Source organism: Electrophorus electricus, chromosome 4, assembly GCF_013358815.1.
Source record: "Electrophorus electricus isolate fEleEle1 chromosome 4, fEleEle1.pri, whole genome shotgun sequence".
Classification (NCBI taxonomy): Eukaryota; Metazoa; Chordata; class Actinopteri; order Gymnotiformes; family Gymnotidae; genus Electrophorus; species Electrophorus electricus.
Genome location: NC_049538.1, coordinates 11,985,369 through 12,011,515, shown reverse-complemented (window position 1 = coordinate 12,011,515; position 26,147 = coordinate 11,985,369). Strand labels below are relative to the sequence as shown.

At 42.5% G+C, this 26,147-nt stretch overlaps 2 protein-coding genes across 2 annotated transcripts; both read right to left on the bottom strand.

Annotated features, from left to right (window-relative positions):
• Nucleotides 1–10,511: 10,511 nt before the first annotated feature.
• Nucleotides 10,512–14,411, bottom strand: LOC118241248 (extracellular calcium-sensing receptor-like). The gene is made up of 6 exons (XM_035525549.1): nt 13,966–14,411; nt 13,434–13,725; nt 12,447–13,250; nt 12,121–12,351; nt 11,752–11,875; nt 10,512–11,410 (listed from the first exon to the last, which is right to left on the bottom strand). Exons 1-6 carry the CDS (start codon nt 14,379–14,381, stop codon nt 10,512–10,514), a joined length of 2,766 nt encoding a protein of 921 aa, XP_035381442.1. The 5' UTR covers nt 14,382–14,411.
• Nucleotides 14,412–21,109: 6,698 nt separating this feature from the next.
• Nucleotides 21,110–24,815, bottom strand: LOC118241250 (extracellular calcium-sensing receptor-like). Its single transcript, XM_035525574.1, has 6 exons — nt 24,598–24,815; nt 24,060–24,351; nt 23,056–23,856; nt 22,729–22,959; nt 22,360–22,483; nt 21,110–22,008 (listed from the first exon to the last, which is right to left on the bottom strand). Exons 1-6 carry the CDS (start codon nt 24,813–24,815, stop codon nt 21,110–21,112), a joined length of 2,565 nt encoding a protein of 854 aa, XP_035381467.1.
• Between the last annotated feature and the right edge of the window lie 1,332 nt (nt 24,816–26,147).

The following is a 26,147-nucleotide window of genomic DNA, read 5'->3' as shown; positions in this document are numbered from 1 at the left end:
GGAAACAATAAATAAAGAAGCATTTTAGGGTCTTCAGGCCTACCTTCTCTGCAATCTCATCAATAACAATATTCATCATATCTCATGGACAGTGGTAGCTCAGTGGTTAAGGTACTTGACTTATAATTGGAAGTCTGCTGGTTCAAGCCCCACTGTTGGGGCCCCTGATCAAGGCCCTTAACCCTCAATTGCTTAAGTTGTATGCGGTCATAATTGTAAGTTGCTTTGGATAAAAGCATCAGATACATGTAAATCATGCACTGAGTACTTTTAAATACCACCAGAAACACTTTCCCAGTGGAAAATTAACCTGATTAATTCAAATAATCCTAATCAGGTTCAAATGAGTGTGATTAATAATCATTAAGTTTTACATTTTCTCCTGATCATGTTGATGTGGACTGTTTTTAATTGCACATTTGCAATTTATTTGGTTAAATACATTGCTACTTTCACATCAGAGGCCTTTATTAATGTAACTAGAAATTAATTTAAAAAAATCTGAATATTATAGAAATCAAATGTGATTATTAATATGAAAATCTTGAATGAAATTATCCTTCAATAAAAAAATCAATGGGCAGCACAAAATTTTCAATTGAGGTTATTCAAGGCAAAAGTCATCAATTAAACTTATGAAAACTAATTTCTGTTTGTCAGAATTAAATATTTTAAGTTATTTCAAAGACAAAATTCTCTAATGCTCTACAAGAAGTAAGAAGTAAGGCCCAGTTTCTGTCTATTTTGCTAGTGGTGTCAGGAAATTTCTATTCAACCAGAATTCATGAGGCATGACTCCATCGGTCACCCATTTGACTATGACTATGACTCATTCACACCCATATCCTATCTTAGAGCCCCTGCACTACTATAAGATATGAGTGGGTGAGCTAGTAGAGTGGTTCCACTTGTTACTACTCTGGCACAAGGTTGTTGGAGGCAGCTTTAGATGGGTGGGTGGTAATGTTATTTTCAAAGGTGTGTAAGCACTCTGTGCTTTTCATAAAATATTCCAGGGTCCAATCTTGGCTTAAAAAAACCCAACTTTTAGGATGATTACCAGGTCAGACCAAGTTGCTTACAGAGTTATATTAACACTTGTAAACCCACTGTTTGCTACATATAGGGAGAACAATGCATCTGGCTGATGTCACAGCTATTATATGCAATAATGTACAGTTATGTAACTGGTTTGGGAGGTAAGATGTATTCTGTAATTACAGCAGAACTGTTTAGAAATCTGTTTAGTTGAACTGCTGTGGCTCAGAGTTCACCAGGTTTAAACAAAAAGTGATAGACAGCAAATCAGTATCGTGAAAAAAAGTTAAAGTGAACAAGTACAAATCATTCAAAAATGAGCTTAAAACTGCCAGTGAGTAAAGTAAGTGAGCACTTTATCTTCCATTAATCTTCCATTAGTTTTAATTGAGTTTTAATTGTATAACTGAGTGAATAAATTGCTGTATAGTGCTGTAACAGCCTTCTAACTTTAGGTATTGCGGCATCAACCCATGAGAAGAAACATGTAATGCCATTTTCTGATGAAAAAAGTTTTATGGTTTGTAAAAAAGGGTTATAGTTTCTGAAACCTGGGGAATACATTCTTTAAAGTGCTCCAGTCTGAGAAAAAGACGTAAACCTAAGCAATTATTTAATTGCTGCTTATCTTTAGATCATAGGAAAGAGCAGGTTATTACAGGCAATTTTATGACACCGTTATATAGTGAACTGTTGATGAAACAGGTTAATGCAAGCTTATAAATTTCTCCAAACCGTTCATTTCAAAATTTGGCAAATTTTGGGTCTGTATCTCCTACCTGTGTGTATTATGTGGTTTGTGTGTGTGGGTACGTTCGGAACAGATCGCGCGAGCGTACGCGAGTCAAAACCTTTTCTAATGGAACCAAGTCGCGTCGGAACTAGGTAGGTCGCAGTGGATGAGACTCCGCCCAATCTTTATAAAAGTGAAGAATTTGTGAATTAGTGATTAGAACTTAGTAATTGTTGTATTTTGTTCTTCAGGTTTTGGTTTGGTAAAGGATAGACTAATTTTAGTTCATTGTGTAGAAAACTCCTGTGTACCAGCGACCTTTCTTAACCTAGGGTTCGCTAACTAGCTATACTTGCAGATAATTTAGAAATGTTATTGTGATTGGTTGTTCTTTTTCTATTGGTTAAACTGAAATATGAGTGATATATATATCATTTTCTAATGACATACGTTTTATTGTCCAAATGTTTAGTTCCACTTGTTATTAATTTGTTATTTTGAAAATTTTAACATTCTGTTTCTGATGTTTGATCATTCATGATATCATCATGTTTGGTATTTTTATGTTTATGTGTTGGGCCTGTACAACAAGACAATGTTGTGTTAATTAAGCAATTAGATTAAAAAATATAATTCTAATGGACTAGAGGCATGCCAAGGGGCAGCCCAGCCTGTCTCACACACAGCTGGTGCTTTCATGTGTGACTCAGTACCACGTGCCTCCACCAGAACGAGACACTGGTGCTGCACGTGCTCCAAGTTAACGAAATCCTGCTGTTTTCAGGTAAAACCAGTGTTAAAATGACAATGGCATCATTATTACAGATATTAATGGCTGCAGATACAAATAGAAAATATCACTATTTGAAGGTAAAGTATGAGTTCAGATTTAGATGGGGACCAGAACATTAGAAAAGAAATCCCGTGATTGTTCCTCCAGTTGTGCGTCATTGGGAGTCAACCACATCCCAACCAATAAGGCCCACACGATCAGTGAAAGCTGTCTCCACTGGCACCAATCACATGATATAAAGGAAAATAATTAAGTGGGCAGGGGAAAGACGGGTCATTAGCAAATTGAAGGCAAAGCCAAAAGAAAAATTTAACAAAAGAAAACGTACAAAAAAAAGTGTGTTCAGAAGTAATCCTGGATCCTGGATTTCTTGACTGGTAGACCTCAGTCAGTCTGGATCGGGAGCAGCACTTCCAACACCACCACACTGAGTACTGGTGCTCCCCAGGGCAGCGTACTCAGCCCTCTGCTGTTCACACTGCTGACTCATGACTGTGCAGCGATGCACAGTTCGAATCACATCATCAAGTTCGCTGATGACACAACCGTGGTGGGTCTCATCAACAAAGACATTGAGTCAGCATACAGAGAGGAGGTGCGAGAACTGGTGAGCTGGTGTAAGGTCAACAACCTGTATCTGATTGTTGACAAGACAAAAGAAGTGGTTGTTGACTTCAGGAGAGCAAGGCGAGATCACTCCCCACTTGTCATCAATGGCTCCTCAGTGGAGATCGTCAAGAACATCAAGTTCCTTGGTGTTCACATAGCGGAGAACCTCACCTGGACCCTGAACACCAGTTCCATCACCAAGAGAGCCCAGTAACGTCTTTACTTCCTTCGGAAGCTGAGGGAAGCCCATCTCCCATCACCCATCCTCACTACCTTTTACAGAGGTACTGTAGAAAGCATTCTGAGCAGCTGCATCATTACCTGGTTTGGGAACTGCACCACCTTTGACTGCAAGACCCTCCAGAGAATAGTGAGAACAGCTGAGAAGATCATTGGGGTCTCTCTTCCCTCCATCACGAACATCTACATAACATGCTGCATCCAGAAAGCCACCAACATTGTGAAAGACCCCACACACCCCTCACATGAACTGTTCACCCTTTTGCCATCTGGAAGAAGGTACCGCAGCATCCAGTCCCGCACCTCCAGACTGTGCAACAGCTTCTTCCCAGAAGCCATTAGACTCCTGAACTCTGGCTAACTCCAATTCCAATTCAGATTCCAAAATCGGCACTTTTATACATGCTTATACACAGCCACACACACATACACACACACACACACACACACACACACACACACACACACACACACACACACACACACACACACACACACACACACATACATACATACATACATACATACATATCTATACACACACTCACACATTGTTTTGCATTGGACTAGTGCTGAAGTCAAACCTCACAAAAATAACTATGCACTCCTGTTGCAGTCTTGCACATTATCCTACTTGCTGCTAGAGTACTGTACTAAACCAGCACTGTACTCAGAACTGTTCTGGCTGCTACCAGTGACTGCTATGTTCAGGGTAGCCTGGCCCTGATTCCTATGCACAACTCGCTTCACATATGTCCAGTACTGTGTACTGCACTAAATAATTGCACTGTCTACTCATTTTGTATTTGTCCTGTTCTGTATTTATTATTGTTTATTTAATGTTTATTTAATGACATTTTTGCACTATATTGGACTGTTTGCACTTGTGTAGCATGTTGTCTGTTGCACTGTTGTTTTGTGTTGCACCATGGTCCTGGAGGAACACTTTCTCGTTTTTGTTGTGTACTTGTATATAGCTGAAATGACAATAAATCCTCTTTGAACTTGAACTTGAACTTTGAACTTTGAACTTGAACTAACGGAGGAAGAGAGGGAACATGCGGAAACATGCGTAGATGCAGGGCATCCAATTGTCCCTTGAAAGCTGCAGTTGTGGGTGCCATGACAACATCCTCAGGGAGGGAGTTCCATGAGTCTATAACCTGCCTAGAGAACCGAGCCTCAGGACTGATGCAGTCCGACCTGGGCTTAGTCAGTTTCATAGAATGTCCTCGAAGGGCTGGTAGGGGAGCTGGTGTAAATAGCCAAGTTAGGTCAGGTACAATCTTATATGTGAGTATGCGATAGGTGAGTGTGAGGTCATCTCAAAGCCGCCTATAGTGCAAGGGGAACATCCCTAGGGTTTCAAGCCTAGTGCCGTAGTCCTTGCCTCGCATGCCGCATACCATCTTAGTGCTAACCCGTAAAATGCGCTCCAGGGCCATTTTGTCCCTCACGAGACAAGGTGGATTCGCTTGAATGCAATATTCCAGGTGTAGCCTGACAAACGCTGAGAATATCCTAACAAATACGTCACCGGTGATTTTACCAAAGGCCCTACAGACCATCCATAGAACACGGGAACCTTTCGAGGCTGAATCCTGCCATTGATCACTAGCCTTGAAATCACCAGAAAGGGTGAAGCCCAGGTCTTTGATCTGGCTGATGGAGGGGATATTAACTGTTCTGCACTGATTGCAGGCAATTTGGGACCGACACGCAGTACAGAGCACTTCTCCCAGTTGATTGGTAGCTTCCATATCTCTGACCAACCCCAGAGCCGATCTAGGGCACTCTGTAAGTTATCTGCCCCCCCAGGCTTGTCCACACTTAGTAGATGGTGCCTAGTTAGGTTATCCTCCAACTGCTCACAAACGAGCCTCTCTATTAGCTTGACAATAATTCTGGTCAAGCTAACCGGCCTATAGTTTACCAGCTGGCTTGTCTCATCTTTTTTTGAAAATTGGGCAAATCACAGCTTCCCGGCAAACCTTAGGTAAGGCAACAGAATCAAACGATTTCTGATACACTGCCGCCAGAGGAACGCACAGTTCAGATGCCAATTCCTTCAGGAGTTTAGGATGGAGTCCATCTGGCCCTGATGCTTTCGATGGATTCAGTTCTTGTAGGGCCTTGAGCATCCTACCATCTAAAAACTCCACACTACAAAGTGAGTGATCTGCTGGTGTGAAAGCAGTCACAATATTTAATGGCAGTGGCAATTCCGATGCGAAAGTAGTGACACGTCTTTTCCAAGTTGGTAGTGTCATCATCACCCAAGAGAACTGGAATAGAGTCCACTCTGCCCCCACGTGCTTTAATGTACGAGAAAAATCGCTTGAGGTTCGCCGCAGCTGACCCAGCTAACTCACTTTCAGATCGTAACCGAGAGGCTTGCAAGGGCTTTTTACTCATCCACCTCACACTCCTGTAGCCTTCCCAGGTGATACTGGTCGGGGCCCTCACATAGCACTTCCACTGTTTGGCACGCCTACGTAGACTCTTACTCTTTATGCAACCAATCCATGGTGGCCTGGCAGATGCTTCCCTAGCAGACTGTAGCGGTATGTAAGGTGAAGATACATCACTCAGGAGCTGTACAAATTTGTCCCATGCAGTGTATGCAGTGTAACAATCAGTGATAGAGGAGCGTTATCCTTCATGGCCGGGAAGTCAGCTTTCCATATATTTGGTCGCTGTATCTGACCATCATTCCTTAGTCTCATCAGGTTGCATCTAAACAGCAACACCGCATGGTCGCTGGATCCTAGAGATTGCCCATAGGACATATCACTGATAAAATCTACTGATTTAGCAAATACCAGATCTAAAATCGATGGTGATTGCTCACTCATAAACCTAGTTGGTTTGTCGATGAACTGCCTCAATGGACTTTCGAGTGTGAACTCAAGAAGCCTATTCGCAAAGGCGCTAGACCCTGGGGAAGTTGTCAGAGCCCTCCAGCATGTCTCAGGAGAGTCCCCTAGAATCAAACACCTATTCAATGCATGCGACCTCAAAAAATCGAAGACCGTAGTGTCCAGGCAATCTAGACTTATGTATAAGACCACAATGCGGATTCTGTTGGGTTGAAAAATAGTAGTCAAGGCCATTGCTTGAATGGTATCATTAGCACATGCATACGTAACGACTCTCCCCATGTCAATGTCAGATTTAACGTAGATAGCTGCTCCTCCTCCATGACGTGAGATTTGTCTGTCAGCTCTAAACAAAGAATAGTTAGGTAAGTTCACCTCACTATCGTGAATACGGGATGTGAGCCACATTTCAGTCACTGGTTTGAAGTCATCTACCAGTTGACCCAATTCATGCATCTTATTACCTATGCTACGTATGTTCGTAAGAACTACTTTAAGTAGTCATCTAGCACAACACTTGGGTCGTGCTCCACCAATATCGGCTGTGACAGGGTGGTAGTGAACTGCTGGCACACCACCCGAAAACCCACAAGGGTAAGGCCTTGTTCACCCGCGGCATGCCATGCCATCAGATCCTTGAGTGCCTCTGCACGTTTTAATCTGTCAGCGAGAGGTAAGGCTTCTTGCAGACTGACATCAGAGCCCTTCAGCTTGAAGGCAAATCTTAGAAGTGATTTGTGTTCATCAGGACTCGAGAGAACTACTCTGAGCAGTCTCTGTTTGGACTCCTCAACCTTTGGCAAAGTGTTACCAAGCCTGGTAAGTTTACAACCTGTGACCCCTGGGTGACCTGGAGGCAGTATCTTACTGACGCAAGCCTTAAACCACTGCAGATCATCCCTCATTCTGTTCTTCACGCAGGATGAGTATGCCTCACGAATGTTGCAACATATTACACTACAATCAGTGTATTGATCTCCTCTTCTAGGTGTACTGACCACCTGACTAACACCAGAATTCAAGCCCACTTTTGTCATCTTAGAACTAGTAAACACAGCAACCTTCGAATTGTCTAATGAAATAAACTGGCCAGAAGCAGCAGGGATGGGATTATTAACGATCTTCTCAGTGCTCATATTGTGTAAATCACATGTGTGTGGTATGATAGGACTAGCAATGAGTTTGGTTTTTCTAGCTGGTCGTTTCGTCTTAGTCTCTGGACCACTAGTTGCGAACGGTGGACAGTCCTCATCCATATCTGAACCAGAGTGGGGTTGACTGATGTCAAGAATCAAATCCTGAATGTTTGAATCTACTGGCTTTCCTACTGGAAAGCCCTCATTCTCTACACTATTTGCCTGCCTAGAGTTGCTAGAGACTGAATCTGTCAACATGTTTAACTTGTTGTCCATCAACTGCAAGCGTGCAGACAGTCCATCTAACACATCCAAGCATGCTAGCACTGCTTCTAATGAAGCGGACGATAAACCAGATCCATAGGTATCAAATCTAGAACAACAATCCGCACAGTTAAACACCTGTGCGGGGCGAGCTCGATGAACATACTGATCACTTTTACGTTAATTTTTAACATTGTGGAACACTGCAAACCAGGATGAAGGGGATCATATTTTTATATGTCTTTTATGTATATTTGAGATTTATATTTTGTTATCATCAAGTGTGTGAGTATGTGTAATAGCTGACATCTGACTGTAAAGCATCCTTGAGTTTGAGAAAAGTGCTGAATAAATGTAACTACTACTACTAATAAAAATTAACTCAGTATTTCATAGTTAGCTAAAGCTAGCTAGGTGATGTACTTAGTTAACCTACATTTGCTTTTTGCATATAAACAGCTTGATTGTTTGTCTAATCCTAATTATTTATTAATAATTAAAAAAAGAAACCCTACAAATGATAAAGAAATATTCTATAATCTGCTCATATTTTTATCTGGAGTACAAACTTCATGAATGCAAGTTACAGTTTCAAGGATCAGTGAGAATTTAAACTTTTGGTAAATTTGCTCATTTAATTCATACGATCTATGTAGATATTCTGACAAAAGCCTAATCCGTTGTATTCAGATTGTCACTGTGCAAAGGTAAAAGTGGAATAATTTTTTAAACATACAGAATCTCGACAAACCTTTTACTGCTTTAGGTGTTAAATATATCAGACCAACTCTGTGGATCAAAAGCACAACACGGCGCTTCCAGTGCCAAAATGTGGGCGCATCTTTTGGTGAGTGTTCTCCTGAAACTGTCTAATCTTGGATTTAGATATGCCAATCAGCTGGCAATAAGGTCTCAAATCTGGCAATAAGGCCTCAGCATCGACTCCTGTATCTAGCAGTATCTTAGTTGTATGACATCTTGGTCTTTTAAGGATGACATTTTAAGGGATCTCTGACACCTGCAAATTATAGACAATAAATTTCCTGGACATAAGGAGAAGGTCTTAATGTTTAATGAGTTTTGCATCTGCTAAATATCATAAATGTAAATTAAAATGACCTGAAATAATTTTCTGAATGGTTCAGCAGTTAACTACTTACATTTGCTGGATAATTGCTTCCTCTTATAGGCATGGGTAAGGTTAAGGAGTCCTTCTGGATAGATTGTTTTATCCATGTGCACATTAAAACAGTAGCAAAAATATTTATCTTTCTGTGTGTTGAGAGAACTGCAAGTAGAGATTGACAAATGTGCAAAACAGATCTATTAAAAAACACAAAAAACATGATGTAGCAGTGAAAAATAATCTCTCTCTCTCTCTCTCTCTCTCTCTCTCTCTCTCTGTGTGCATGCATTTGTTTCTTTTTTTGCCATGCAGAAAACCTTTTATATGTCTGAGTCTCAATTATGCACATATAGTTGCACATATAATGCACATATGCACATATAGTTGACACTGTATTTAAACCTACTCCATAACTGAGTTTCAACTGTTTCATTTAAATCACTGCTAAGAGCAGTACCCATAAATGTCACTAATAAGGAGTTAAACATCATGCCATGATGTAGTGTTAACCTTTGGATGGGCCAAAGTTTTGTATGTGTACTATTCCTTTTTAATTTGTATGACATGCATATCAAGGCTTTTGTTTTTAACTAGTAGGTTCAAACCTTGGTTTGATCACTCTTACAAATTTTTTTTACCATTTCTTAGCACAGAGATGACATTCACAAAGTAGTGGCATGATAGGAGGTGTTGCACGATTACGAGAGTATCAGACCTAACACTGGAGTTTTCACACAGGCAATTGTCTCTGCTGGGTTGAGAGTGGTGTTCTGCCCAAAAAATATCCATTCAAAAGTGTTCTTGTAGTCAGCACAAGACTTACTTAACTTAGTTGAAGAATGTCTGACAGAATTTGTGTGTGGGAACTGATGGGCTATGATCCTAATAAAGTGGTTGATGACAGTATGCATACACCGCATGTACCAACGTTTAATATTTGCATTGAACACATCACAGTTACGTAAAATACTGTGACATAGCCTATTATATAGAGACTATGAAAACACGTCATATCAGGATTTCCAAGGAATTTATCTGTATTTTACTGAGTGGGTAATCCCACATATTTTCAGGTTTGGCTGCAAATATAGCGGTGCAGGGGTGTTTAGATGCCTGGCAAGGCCAGTGGGACAAAAGGAGTAGCTTCCACTCTGCAAACAGTTCCATTATTTTTTGTGTTGTATTCAGTATTCTCTATAATTTTCCTTGTCCAATTTATACGATCATTTGAAAGGGATAGCAGGGTTTGAGACATTTATGAAAGTTAAATGTTTATTCACTCTGATATATTGACTATTCTGGCATAGACATTTAAAAAAATAAACTGACTACTTGCAATAAAATGTACCCCTTTTATACACATTTGATACAGTTTTCTTTTTCAATAATTCAGATATTGATTAATGTCTCTAGATTTATAGTATTGTAGCATTTAGCCCAGAACTATTTTAAATGATTACAGAGTATGGGAGTGATTACACAACTATGCAAAACCATGGCATAACAGATTTGTGGTAGTCTGGGAATATAGGTAAAGGGCAGACATTGTAAATTTATTGTAACTAGCCGATAACCTATGTGTAAATGGAACACTTTGTAACGCCTTTAATTTATAGGTCTACAGCGGCATAATAATTTCTATGCATCTATTATGTAAAATCACCTGAAAGTAATTTTGTTAAATTTTGTTTCCCTATTTGGCCATCATGTTCTTTTTTAGATTCTTTTCTGGTCTGAGTAGAATGATGTAACACTTTGGGGCAAATATACACAGCAGAAGGCCGTAACTGGAGGCCAGGATGGCAAAGACCTCCACTGCCACTGTGTACTTCCCTGGAGAGCTGACATATGCTGGAACAAAGGCGATCCACACAGCACAGAAGATCAGCATACTGAATGTGATGAATTTTGCCTCATTGAAATTCTCCGGAAGCTTCCGGGCGAGGAAGGCCATAATGAAGCAAACACCTGCCAGCAAGCTGATGTATCCCAGCACCAGGGTGAAGCCTGCCACTGAGCCCACAGCACAGAGCAGCACCACGCGAGCTCCAAGCTCACCTCCTGCACTTTCCGTAGGTACAGGAGGTGCTAACACCAGCCACAGCACACAAACCACCACCTGCACCAGTGTGCAGAGGAAAATTCCTGCTTTCTGCTGAAAAGGGCCAAAGTAGCGCATCACATTTGATCCTGGCAGAGTTGCTCTGAAGGCAACCAGGACAACTACAGTCTTACTGAGCACACAGGCCAGACACACCACAAAGCTGATCCCAAACAGGGTATGGCGCAGCATACAGGACCAAGGTACAGGCCGGCCAATGAAAGGAAGTGCACAAAGGAAGCATAGTTCGAGTGAAATCAGCAGCAGGAAGCTTAGCTCTGAGTTGTTGGCGCGGACCAGGGGCGTGTCCCGATGATGGAAGAAGGCAGCCAGGATGGTCCCAGTAAGTGTCGCCCCAGCAACAGACAGCACTGAGAGGACAATGCCCATATTATCTCGAAAGGACAAAAACTCCACTTGTATTGGAACACACACTGTCCGATCAGTGCTGGACCAGAACCGTTCTGGACACTTGTTACACTCTGTGGAGTCTGTAGGGAAGAGTAAAAAGAGGATGTTTCATTTGACAATGAAGGAGGTACATTAACATTTTAACTTTACAGAGTTTTGCTTTAACTGTTAGTACTTTAAATGTATCAGGAGAGGTACATTGTCTGATGATATAAATGTTATGTCAGGGTTTAGCACACTAATATCTTGCATGTTGTAGTATCTCTACATAGTGTTTGAATCCTTGAATTCTGCACAGAAAGGTCTAAAATGGACTCAAATGAACCCTGGTAAATCAGCACTATTGAAGGACCAGCAAAAGCTGAGCTTTTTTCTAGCATTAAACAATAAACATACTGTTTTCAGTGTCATTGAATAGTACCTGTAGCATTGCTAATCTCCCCTGTTGCACATGGTATACAGTCATAGCAGCAAACAGGCTTTCCTTTCTGCACAGCTTTCCTGGTGCCCGGGGGACAGCTCTCACTGCACACAGACACTGGCACCTGAAGAGCAGAGGGAGAAATCTCCATCAGCTTGACAAAAACAGGAGGAGGAAACACCATTTTTAAAGACTCAAAAACTACTAAGACATTTTTTAAAACTCAAAGACTCAAAAACTATGAGACTATTTCTTGTTCATGTGTAATATAAATTAACATGCAAACGTGGGTTCCTAACTATATCATGCCTATCTTTTTACCCAGTCATTAGCTGGAAATGTGTTACAGAGAAGCAGATACATTCTTACCTGATCACCCCAGCCTCCTCCCCAGACCACTTTGTTGGTGTCCAGCTGAAAGCCTCGCTCTTGTGTGCTTGCTGCATCAAACTGCCCAACCTTCACAAATGCTACCTTTCCTTCAGGTCCTACATGCCAGTTAATGATGTCATATGAGGCAGATACATCCCCATTCTCATCAAAATAAAGTAGCTCACCCACTGGTGTTGTGAAATTTACTGACTTTAGGTAGTGCAGAAGCTGCCAAGAGGAATAAATCCAAACAACTTTATCTCTAAAACAGCTTAAGCAAATAGAATTTTAACTGATAATTTTTTCATATAATTTTTCCTTACCTGCTTAGGTCGTATCAGTTTAATATCAGGACACTCTCCATTTTTAAATGGTCCTTTGCCAGGCTGACAGATCAGCATGTCGTGAATTGCATTGGCTATAGCATACACAGCCTTATACACATTATAAATAACATCGAAGTAGAGCTCCCCTTGGCTTTCCATTTTCTCTAAGCCTGTGCACTGTGGTCCAGAGAGAGGGTTTGTCTGGGATTCCACCACAAATTTGCATCCAAACATTTCCTCCCAAACAGTTTGAGTCAGTGGCTGCATTTGTTGCCCTCCAGGGCTCAGCTGTGTCAGATAGAAGCCCAAACCCTGGATATCAACCTGCCGTAGGGCAAAGCCAAGAGTCCCTGCTAACGAAATGCCACTCCATGAAGAATAGTGACTGGAGGTGCTCCAGGCTTCAGTGGCAATCCACTGCCTGTCAGTCACATTCTGCTTCACCACTTCTCTCAGCAAGACCTCCATATCTGGGCTGATGGCAAAAGTAACCACCACCCTAGCCTTGGAGCTCTGGATTCTCTCGATGATGCGTCTGATCTTGCTCAATGTGTGGGATTTAGGGATGACCTCCAGGTAGTCAATGCACACATCTGACCCCTCCAGTTCCTTCAGCAACAGTTGCACGCCACTTATCCCATATGCATCATCTCCGGAGACAACCCCAACCCAGGACCAGCCCATTAGGCTCAGCAGATGGACAATGGCCTTAGCCTGGAAGGCATCACTAGGAATAGTGCGGAGGAAGGTGGGGAACCTGGTTCGGTCACTGAGACATGCACAGGAAGCAAAATAACTAACCTGGAGACATGGAGCACAGAGACAGAAGAATAAAGAGATGGAGAAATCACATTTCATCAGTTTCACCAGCATTTGCTTTTGTGGAAAGAATGATCTAAACAAAGAAGTAATAATGTTTATGCTTCATAACTGAATGTTAGAAATGAGGTAAAATGTAAGATATTTTTCTAATTTTCCATTTACCAGGGGGATGCCAAAAACACCCAGAGTATCAGCTAACACTATGGAGGCAGCAGACCGGGCATCGCCAATGATGACGGGCACACTGGGAGCCCTGGTGCACTGTTCTCCAGTTACAGCCTCCTCCTGCCCTGTCACCATCGCCAGCGCAGCACTCAGGGTGCTGCCCTCAGCCAGGCAGCTGTCAGCAGCAAGGTAACCCAGAGTGAGGTTGGGTAGCAGCGCTGGATCTCTGTTGATTTCTTCCACAGTGAAGATCATGGTCAGGAGCCAGCGGTATGCTCGCAGGTTAACGCTGACACAGAGAAACGGAGATACGTGGGACATGTGGAGAAATATTTATTGTTAACATAGAGACAGAACACAGGGAGAGGGGAGGTTTAGTGCATGCAAGTCTAAAATGACAGAACAATGTCCACAACCAAACCAATATAAAATGTCTTAAGAAACAAATGGAATGTCTCTTTAAATATTTTTGCTTGCATTTAATCACTTTGACGCACTAGATTTTTAATAATGAAACTAATTTACTCACCGTTGACAATGGCCTCCCATCACTTTGTGTGTGAATGTGTGGTCAGGTTCTGGAGCAACAAAATGAACAGGGAACAGACCCCCAATGATCACATCACCTTCCTTGAACAGACTCCCAGAGATGGACCTGCTCTGCAGATTGCATGAAGGCTCCACAGCGTGCACCCAGACCATCGCAGCCAGGAGCCCCTGTGCCCATAGCCATGCAGACACAGCCATAGCCCACCAGAGAGAGGGAGAGAGATGGAGTGAGAGAAAGGAAGAGGAGAGGAGGGATTCACGTCTGCAAAGAGAGCGAGAGAAGAAGCTCCTGTTTAGTAGAGGTAAATTTGCCCAGAGCAAAATATAATTTGTGTTAATTGAAGGAAGTCCGCATGGACCTAGAGTAATTTCCCAGCCCACAGCAACAACTGCCATTTTTGTGTCACTGAGTATGGAATTGATTGGATGCATGTGCCAAAAAGTTGTATAAATTGCTACAGTTGTATAAATTGCCTTATAATTTTCACAAAAGCATTAATCTGTTGTAATTTTCAAAACACTTTGGCCATATTACTGTGGGCATACAGTTTCATTTTGAGGAGTTAATTGCTTTACTTTAGGGATAGTTATCTTTGATCTTAACCCACAGAGAAAACAGGGACAAATTAAACAGCCACTGTGATGTCAGGGTTAATTGTTCTATTTTGCCAGGGCTATGGAGCATGATGTCTTCTCTGTTCTTGCTGATTTCGCCTCACCTTGCTATTTATCTTGAGTTTATTTTTGTAAACTTGTCATTTTAATATTGACACTTACAAATTAAATATAATATCATATATAAATATAATATATACTTTGCTCAGATTAAACATTTCATAACTTATGTTACCTTGCTGCTTACCAAATCTTCCATGTTTCCCTGGTTTATGTCCTCATGGACTGCTTTTGATTAAACATTTGCAGTTTATGTGAATAAATATGACCAACCAGAGGACTTTATCATTGACTTTTAATGTGAAGCTCTTTATTCTGTAAATCATGGAAATAAAATCTACCCTTCAAAAAAGATAAGCACACACACACACACACACACACACACACACACACACACACACACACACACACACACACACACACACACAAACAAACAAACAAACAAACAAAAACCCACCACTACCACAAAACCTCCACAAGCTTTAGTTTACAGAAAGCTCTATTTAAAGAAAAAACTACTTACATTCTATAATTCATAGCACTATTTGTAACAGTGCTTCCTCATCTTCATAGCTCCCACACATGTTTTCCATTTCGTCCTAGCCATGTGCCCTGTATTGTCGTTCCACCCTAGCACCTACCTCACCGGCCATTGTTTACATCAAGCATGCATAACTGTTCCATTGAATTGGTTGTGTGTGCATTTTCTGTGCACTGTGTGTGTATACATGTCCTGAGCATTTAAAGTTATGATAAATACTTGTAATGTTAACACATTAGACTTAACCCAACAGCTCAGGCCCAGTACACAAATGTGATCTTGGCAAAGTACTGTGTGCTCCATATTTAAACTTGCAATTGTAAAACAGAGCATGATTTACTTTCTTTGACTTGAAGTTCCAGTAGAGGGCACCTTCCTCTAGTGTAAGGACATCCCCTGCTTGGGCGGCCTCATACACAACACCCACTGTATGAACTCTGATCGATCCATCTGGGTTTGGCTGCCAGTTCATGACATCATTGATAACCAGGGCATCACCGTTCTTGTCAAAGGACATGATGATCACCAAAGCCAGTGGTGAAGTTCACATTCTGCAGGTAATGGACAATCTCACACATAGACAAAACAGACAATGTACTATGACATAGGGACACAATAAACACCCCTTAAAAGAATTTCTGTATTTCAAAGATCCCATGAAGTTAAATCTGTTTTAAATATTAAGTATCCAATATATTCTCAATTTTTTAGTCTTGGTTGCCGTGATGCATTCAGAATTTCCATAAGTGTGTGTGTAATTATATATGTGTGCTCCTGTTTGTGTGTGTGTGTGTGTGTGTGTGTGTGTGTGTGTGTACACAGGGAGACACTCACCTGCCAGGGCTCTAGGATGTGTATGCTGGCACATCTGTTGCTGATGAAGGGTCCTTTTTCCTCTTCACACTGCATCAGATCATGCAGTGCGTGAGCGAGAGCATAAACAACCTTGTATGCACACCTTATGCACATTGTAGGAAGCCCTGAGTTCAGGCCTGTTTCTATGCTATGCGGGTCTTTTCCCCCTGTGCAAACCTTCATGCCCTCTGTGCAAAGCTTGCTCTCTTTATACAGAACGATAATAGAAAATATACAGAACAGAATAAAATGTCTCCTGCACAGCCCACTATGATCAGGACAGCACAATTAGAATTTTTGACTAATCTGTAATATGGTGGAGAAAATATAAATGTTTGAGGCTTCTTTGCTGCATGACTTGCAGGAATCAATGAACATTAAGTAGAATTGGTAAAAATGCTGAGTATTGGATGACTGTGATCTGAAGCTCAAAAAAGGTTCAATCATGCAACATGACAATGAAACACATGAGTAAATCAACATTGACATGGCTTCCCTCAAACTGAAGATTTTCTGTGTTGTAGAGGGGTCCAAGTCACAGTGTAGACCTCAGCCACACTGGAAAGCTGTTGTATGATCAGAAGAAGGCCATTTAAATAAGACATTCCAAAAATACAAGGGAACTGAAATAGTTCTACACAGAGGACTGGGCCTGAATACCTTCTAACAACTGAGGGGAACTAACAGGCAGATAAAGAAAACATTTGGTTGATGGAGCAGGTCATGGAGGCTCTGGTTCAGGAGGAGGAGCAGGTCATGGAGCATTTCATCCAGGATGCGTTCACTCAGGGTTACATTCACTCTTCCACCTCACCTGCTTTGGCCAGCATCTTCTTTGTTATGAAGAATGAAGTATGAAGTATGTCAGGAAGCCATACATAGATTATAAGGGTCTAAATGTGCTGCTTGTGAAATAACACTACCTGCTAACTTCAGTACCGTCTGCTCTTGAGCAGCTGAGGCGAGCATGTTACTTCACCAAACTAGACCTGTGCGGTGCATTTAATCTTATTAGAATCAAGGACGGAGTTAAATGGAAGATGGCATTTAGTACGGCCTCAGGTCACTATGAGTACCTGGTTCTTCTGTATGGCCTAGCTACAGCACCTACCATGTTTCAAGGTCCTAAGGGAGTTCCTGGGTAGATCTCTTGCTGCTTATATTCATGACATCCTGCTCTACTCACTCTCCTATAACCAACATGTGCATGATGTGTGGAAAGTCCTCAGCACTCTCCTGCACAATAATTTGTACCGCAAGCTGGAGAAGTGCGAGTTCCACCTCTGCAAGGTAAGGTTTTTGGGTTACATCAACAGGAATGCAGCCTAGCAAGGTGGAGGCGGGAACATGAAGGCCAAAACCCCGGTTGTGCTGTGAGCGCCTGCGATTCCTGGGGTTTGCCAGTTTCTATCGGTGGTTCATTTGGACCTTCAGCACCCTCACCAGGCCCCTGACTGACCTGCTCCATGGGCAGGCTACCTGCAAGTGGCATCTGACGCTTTCAAGAACCTTAAGACTACCTTCACTAATCCCCTTCTGCTGCAGAGGACCCCAAAATGCTATTTGTTGTAGTGATCTACACTTCAGATATGGGAGTTGGGGCTGTTTGGTCCCAGCAGGCAAGGGATGATGCCAGGTTGAAACTGGTTACCTTTTTTTTTCTTTCAAGCTATTGCCAGTGGAGCAGAATTATGGAGTAGGTGGCCACAAACTGTTGGCTATGAAACTGACCTTTGAGGAGTGGAGGCACTATCTGGAGGGAGCGCGGCACCCCTTCACAGTGATAACTAAATATCTCCAAACCGCCACGAGGCTTAACTCGAGGCAGGCTCAGTGGTTCATGTCGCTGTTTGATTCTATCAAAGTATCTGAAGGGTGAAGCGCTCTCTCGGGAGTTCAGCGACAACGCAAAACCAACCAGCCAGGAGCCCATCCTCCCTCCCTTATACTTCATGGGAGCAGTCCACTGGGACCTGGACCAACACATTGCCATAGCTAACCCTCACACTCACTGGCCAACAAGTCAGCTCTGCATCTCTCCACGATGTCAGACGACGCTTATCACCTGGGCATATGCCTCCCTAGGCTCAGGGCATCCAAGATCTACATGCACAGCACAATTGCTACCAGCACACTATTGGTGGCTGGCAATGCACAGGGATATTGTACAACATGTGGTGTTGCAGCAAAACACCACACATTCCACCAGCCAGTAAGCTGCTCCCCCTGCCTACACCACATCGCCTCCGGTGTCTCCTCTCCTGGCTGTGGATTTCATCACAGATTTCCCAGTGTCCAAGGGGAACACCGTTATCCTTGTAGTCCAGTGTTTTCCCCTTCTGGTGCTTTCCACTTCCCTGAAGACGGCAGACCTGTAACTTCGCCATATCTTTTGGCAGTTGGGGCTGCCAGATGATATTGTGTCAGAATGGGGGGAAGTCCAGTTTACTTCACTGATATGGTGTGAGCTGTTGGATAAGCAGAACATTACAATAAGCTTCACCTCTGGTTATCAGCCACAGGCTAATGGACAGATGGAGAGAGTCAATCAGGAACTAGGAAAGTTACTGCACCTGTACTGCCAAGACCATCCAGAAACCTGGTGTTCTTTCCTTTCTTAGGTGGAATATGCCCAAAACAATACAGGGGGTATGGGGCTTACCCCCTTCAGCTGTGTTCTGAGGTACCAACCTCTGTACCCCCAGAACGCCCTGATGTCAGACCCACCGACTGTCCAGACATGGTGCCAGCATTGTGAACACATCTGGGAGGAGACACATTGGATATTGCACTCAACCATTACCACCTACAAGAGGAAGGCAAACTGGCACTGAGAAGACACACCAGTACCAGCCCCCAGACAAGGTGTGGGTGGCCTCGAAAGATGGCTGGGTCCAAAGGTATGCTGGCCCCCAAATATGCCGGGCCCTTCACTATCCTCTGTTAATGAAGTAACCTACAGGGTAGACTTGCCGGGGAGTAGCCGTGTATCGTCGCCTTCCACATTTCTGCCCTGAAGCTTGTGGTCACGGGATCCCTCACAGACAGCAGTGCCACTGCCGGACTGCTGGCAATGCCATCGGAACTCAAAGTGGGTCCTGCATATAAGGTGAGTGCCCTTCTGGACTTACAGAGAAGAGGAAGGCAGCTGCAGTACCTGGTACCTGGACTGGGAGGGGTAAGTCCTGGATCCCTATTTAGTGACCTTCATTATGAGCACACGTCCAAGCTAGCTCTTTGCCGACCATGTCAACCCCGCACTTGGAGGCCGGCGGGATCCTCGGATTGGGGGATTTGTCAAAGTGTGCTTTACTCCCAAGAGGAGGAACATGGCTATTCATTCACACACACCACACCTGCCGCGCTCCCAATCACCTGATTACTAATCCTGTGCATCTGTCCCTAGTTTATTTTCCCCTCTATATAAGCCCACAGGTTCTCACAGCCAGTTCTTCCTGTTCCTGTCCACAAGAGAGAGTATCACTGCATCTGCTAGGTCTACACTACCATGATTGCTAACGCCTACAATAATTGCTGCTGCCTGATTGTGCTGTTTACTTTTTTCCTTTTCTTGTTTATTGCTGTGTTTAAGTTTACTATGGAGAATAAAGACTCTTCCACCGCACACTCCTCTCACTCCCTCATTGCTCCCATTACACAGACATTCATAAATTTCACTCTATCATTTTCCTTGACCAATTTATAAGATCCATTCAAAGGGATTGCAGGGCTTGAGACATTTATGAAAGTTAAATGCTTATTTACTCTCTTATATTGACTATTCTGGCCTAGATAATTTAAAGATAAACAAACAGGAGTGTGACGTTATTTGTAATAAAATGTCCCCTTTTTATACATGTCTGGCAGAAGAAACACCAGAGGCTGCGCTCAACCATTACCACAAGAGGAAGGCACACCAGCAATGAGGACAGACATCCCTGTAGCAGCCCAGAGACAAGGTGTGGGTGGCCATGAAGGATAGATGGGTGGGGCGTAAAGGTAACTTAACCACTGAGCTGACCGGGCCTACCCTGCACCTGGAAGCCAGCAGGATCCTTGGGGGATGGGGCATCTGTCAAGGTGTGCCCGGCACCCAGGAGAAGGAACACACCCACTCGTTCACATACACTGAAATTGCCCCACTCCCAATCACCTATGAGAAGCGATGCTGCCTGATTGTGCTGTTTACATTCTTTTTCCTTTTCTTGTTTATTGCTGTGTTTAAGTTTACTATGGAGAATAAAGACTCTTCCACCGCACACTCCTCTCACTCCCTCATTGCCACCATTAAACAGACATTCATAAATTTCACTTGTGTGCAGTCATATTTACTTCATGTAGCTTTAACAGTTATATTTTATTTCCTGAGCAAGAATGAAAACACTTTCTTTAATTCTTTATTACTTTTTCTGGAATTACTTTAATGCTTTAAAAAAAAATCTGCATTACTTTGTGTACATTATTTTTCATTTTGCCGGGCATGCCCATTAAAGCTTTTGAACCTAATTACATTTAATTGCTCAGTAAGTCTTTTTTTGCTTCAAAAATAAAAAAAAACTACAGCACCATATTTCTGTAAGATATTCCATATTTACCAGCGCTGTCCAACACAAGGCACTGCTGGATTGCTTTACTGATCAATCTGTATTTTATCCAGTGGGTAATCTAACATATTATCAGTTTATTCTGCACATAATAAAATGTCACCCTTTTATACACATTTGTTACAGTTGTTTTCTTTTTCACTAATTCATAAATTATGGATAAATGTCTCTAGAGCTATAATATTGTAGCATTTACCCCATAACTAATGTAAATGGCTAAACAGTATGGGAGTGATTACACAACTATGCAAAACCTTGGAGTAACAGATTTGGGGTAGTCGGGAATATAGGTAAAGGGCAAACATTGCAACTTTATTGTAACTCCATGGATAGCTGATATGTTTAACACATTGTAACTCCTTTAATTCATAGGTCTACAGCAGTATAATAATTTTTATGCATCTCTTATGTAAAATCACTCAAATGTAATTTAATATAGTTTTTTCCCCCTATTTGGCCATCATGTTCTTTTTTATATTCTTTTCTGGTCTGAGCAGAATGATGTAACACTTTGGGGCAAATATACACAGCAGAAGGCCGTAACTGGAGGCCAGGATGGCAAAGACCTCAACTGCCACTGTGTACTTCCCTGGAGAGCTGACATATGCTGGAACAAAGGCGATCCACACAGCACAAAAGATCAGCATACTGAATGCGATTAATTTTGCCTCATTGAAATTATCTGGAAGCTTCCGGGCAAGGAAGGCCATAATGAAGCAGATACTTGCTAGCAAGCCAATGTATCCCAGCACCAGGGAGAAGCCTGCCACTGAGCCCACAGCACAGAGCAGAACCACGCGAGCTCCAAGCTCACCTCCTGCACTTTCCGTAGGTACAGGAGGTGCTAACACCAGCCACAGCACACAGACCACCACCTGCACCAGTGTGCAGAGGAGAATTCCTGCTCTCTGCTGAAGAGGGCCAAAGTAGCGCATCACATTTGATCCTGGCAGAGTTGCTCTGAAGGCAACCAGGACAACTACAGTCTTACTGAGCACACAGGCCAGACACACCACAAAGCTGATCCCAAACAGGGTATGGCGCAGCATACAGGACCATGGTGCAGGCTGGCCAATGAAAGCCAGTGCACAAAGGAAGCATAGTTTGAGTGAAAGCAGCAGCAGGAAGCTCAGCTCTGAGTTGTTGGCGCGGACCAGGGGCGTGTCCCGATGATGGAAGAAGGCAGCCAGGGTGGTCCCGGAAAGTGTGGCCCCAGCAACAGACAGCACTGAGAGGACAATGCCCATGTTATCTCGAAAGGACAAAAATTCCACTTGCATTGGAACACATACTGTCTGATCAGTGCTGGACCAGAACCGTTCTGGACACTTGTTGCACTCTGTGGAGTCTGCAGGGAAGTGTAAAAAGAGGATGTTTCATTTGACAATGAAGGAGGTACATTAACATTTTAACTTTACAGAGTTTTAGTACTTTAAATGTATCAGGAGAGGTACTCTGCCTGATGATATAAATGTTAGAGCAGGCTTCAGCATACTAATATTTTGCATCTTTTAGTAACTTGTTATAGTTAGTAATCACTAACTATGTAATGTTTGATTCCTTGAATTCTGCAAAGAAAGGTCTAAAATGGACTCAAATGAACCCTGGTAAATCAGCACTATTGAAGGACCAGCAAAAGCTGAGCTTTTTTCTAGCATTAAACAATAAACATACTGTTTTCAGTGTCATTGAATAGTACCTGTAGCATTGCTAATCTCCCCTGTTGCACATGGTATACAGTCATAGCAGCAAACAGGCTTTCCTTTCTGCACAGCTTTCCTGGTGCCCGGGGGACAGCTCTCACTGCACACAGACACTGGCAGCTGAAGAGCAGAGGGAGAAATCTCCATCAGCTTGACAGAAACAGGAGGAGGAAACACCATTTTTAAAGACTCAAAAACTACTAAGACATTTTTTAAAACTCAAAGACTCAAAAACTATGAGACTATTTCTTGTTCATGTGTAATATAAATTAACATGCAAACGTGGGTTCCTAACTATATCATGCCAATCATTTTACCCAGTCATTAGCTGGAAATGTGTTACAGAGAAGCAGATACATTCTTACCTGATCACCCCAGCCTCCTCCCCAGACCACTTTGTTGGTGTCCAGCTGAAAGCCTCGCTCTTGTGTGCTTGCTGCATCAAACTGCCCAACCTTCACAAATGCTACCTTTCCTTCAGGTCCTACATGCCAGTTAACGATGTCATATGAGGCAGATACATCCCCATTCTCATCAAAATGAAGTAGCTCACCCACTGGTGTTGTGAAATTTACTGACTTTAGGTAGTGCAGAAGCTGTCAAGAGGAATAAATCCAAACAACTTTAATTCCAAAACAGCTTAAGCAAATAGAGTTTTAACTTTCTTTTTTTTTCATTTAATTTTTCCTTACCTGCTTAGGTCTTATCGGTTTAATATCAGGACACGCTCCATTTTCAAATGGCCCTTTGCCAGGCTCACAGTTTAGCATGTCCTGAATTGCATTGGCTATAGCATACACAGCCTTATACACATTATAAATAACATCGAAGTAGACCTCTTGGCTTTCCATTTTCTCTAAGCCTGTGCACTGTGGTCCAGAGAGAGGGTTTATCTGGGATTCCACCACAAATTTGCATCCAAACATTTCCTCCCAAACAGTTTGAGTCAGTGGCTGCATTTGTTGCCCTCCAGGGCTCAGCTGTGTCAGATAGAAGCCCAAACCCTGGATATCAACCTGCCGTAGGGCAAAGCCAAGAGTCCCTGCTAACGAAATGCCACTCCATGAAGAATAGTGACTGGAGGTGCTCCAGGCTTCAGTGGCAATCCACTGCCTGTCAGTCACATTCTGCTTCACCACTTCTCTCAGCAAGACCTCCATATCTGGGCTGATGGCAAAAGTAACCACCACCCTAGCCTTGGAGCTCTGGATTCTCTCGATGATGCGTCTGATCTTGCTCAATGTGTGGGATTTAGGGATGACCTCCAGGTAGTCAATGCACACATCTGACCCCTCCAGTTCCTTCAGCAACAGTTGCACGCCACTTATCCCATATGCATCATCTCCGGAGACAACCCCAACCCAGGACCAGCCCATTAGGCTCAGCAGATGGACAATGGCCTTAGCCTGGAAGGCATCACTGGGAATAGTGCGTAGGAAGTTGGGGAACCTGGTTCGGTCACTGAGACATGCACAGGAAGCAAAGTAACTAACCTGGAAACATGGAGCACAGAGACAGAAGAGCAAAGACATGGAGAAATCACCATTTGATCATTCTGTATCACCAGTGTTTGCTTCTGATGGAAAGAATGATCCATATAAAGGAGAAATATCTGAGCAAAAAGATAATAAATAAAAAGCAGTTTCTTACATGTATAAGTACCTAAACAATGTTACTTTTCTAATTTTCCATTTACCAGGGGGATGCCAAAAACACCCAGAGTATCAGCTAACACTATGGAGGCAGCAGACCGGGCATCGCCAATGATGACGGGCACACTGGGAGCCCTGGTGCACTGTTCTCCAGTTACAGCCTCCTCCTGCCCTGTCACCATCGCCAGCGCAGCACTCAGGGTGCTGCCCTCAGCCAGGCAGCTGTCAGCAGCAAGGTAACCCAGAGTGAGGTTGGGTAGCAGCGCTGGATCTCTGTTGATTTCTTCCACAGTGAAGATCATAGTCAGGAGCCAGCGGTAAGACCTCAATTCAAGGCTGAAACAGAGAAACAAAGACAAAGGAACATGTGGAGAAATATTGATGGTTAATGTAATGAGAGAGCATGGGATGAGGCGAAGTTCAGTACATGCCCGTCTAAAATTACAAAACAATGCCCACAACCAAACCAATACACAATGTATTTAGAAACACATGTAACAATATCATATTAAATATTTTTGCTAACAATTTCACCACTTCAATACACTACACTTGTGACAATGAAACTCCCAGTTTACTTACCCTTGACAGTGGCCTCCCAGAACTCTCTGTGTGAATGTGTGGTCGGGTTCAGCAGCTTCAACATGAACAGGGAACAGACCCCCAATGATCACATCACCTTCCTTGAACAGACTCCCAGAGATGGACCTGCTCTGCAGATTGCATGAAGGCCCCACAGCGTGCACCCAGACCATCGCAGCCAGGAGCCCCTGTGCCCATAGCCATGCAGACATAGCCATAGCCCACCAGAGAGAGGGAGAGAGATGGAGTGAGAGAAAGGAAGAGGAGAGGAGGGATTCACGTGTGCAAAGAGAGCGAGAGAAGAAGCTCCTGTTTAGTAGAGGTAAATTTGCCCAGAGCAAAAAATAATTTATGGTAATTAGAGGAAGTCCACATGGACCTAGAGTAATTTCCCAGCCCACAGAACCAAGTGAGCAAAATGTGTTTTGTCTCATTCAATTCAGAATTGATTGGATGCATGTGCTTTGTAGATATAATTTTATAAACTACTTTGTAATTTTTACAAAAGCATTAATCTGTTTTTTACTTACAATGGGTATATAGTTTCATTTTGAGGCATTAATTGCTTTATTTCAGTGAGAGTACCCCTTTATATTAACCCACAGAAAAAGTAGGGACAAATTAAAAACCCATTGTGATGTCATGGTAACTTGTTCTATTTTACCAGGGCCATGGAGCTTGATGTCTTTAGAATTCCAGAATCTTTTTTCCTTATCTTCCATGTAAATGCACACACACACACACACACACACACACACACACACACACACACACACACACACACACACACACACACACACAGGTTATCATAGTGTACATGAGACAATGACATTTCATAAGGTTAGAAGAGATTAGGAGGTAGATGAACTACTCCTCTAAGAAGAGAGGTTTCCCACTACAACATAGTCTCCTGTTTACCACTACAGCATAGTCTCCTATCTGTGGTGTCATAAATGAGGTACTCCCTTTAATAAAAGCGAGTGTAAAGAGGAAAGGTAAATGGAGGAACATTCAGTCTTCTTTATTCTGATTTCTTCTGTTCTTGGTGATTTTGCTTTTGCTTCACCTTGCTATTTATCACAGCCAGGAGCCCCTGGGTTTATTTTGTAAACACGTAATTTTACTATTGACAAAATAAATATTTATCCTTTGAGCAGATTAAGAATTTACCAATTTATATTTCCTTGTTGCATACCAAATTGTTCACATTTCCCTGCATTATGTTGACATGGACAGCTTTTGATTAAACATTTACTGCTTATGTGAATAAATAAGACCAATTGCTGGTTATCATCATAGGACTTTATTAATTAAATTATAAATGACATTTAATGCAAAGCTCTTTATTATGTAAATCTTGGAAATAAAATCAACCCTTTAAAAACAAACACACATACAAAAAACACCACTACTACAAAACCTCCACAAGCGTTAATTTACAGAAAGTTCTATTTAAAAACTAATTACATTCTACAATTCATACTACTATTTGTAACAGTGTTCCCACATCTTCATAGCTCCCACACTTGTTTTCCCTATTGTCCTAGCCA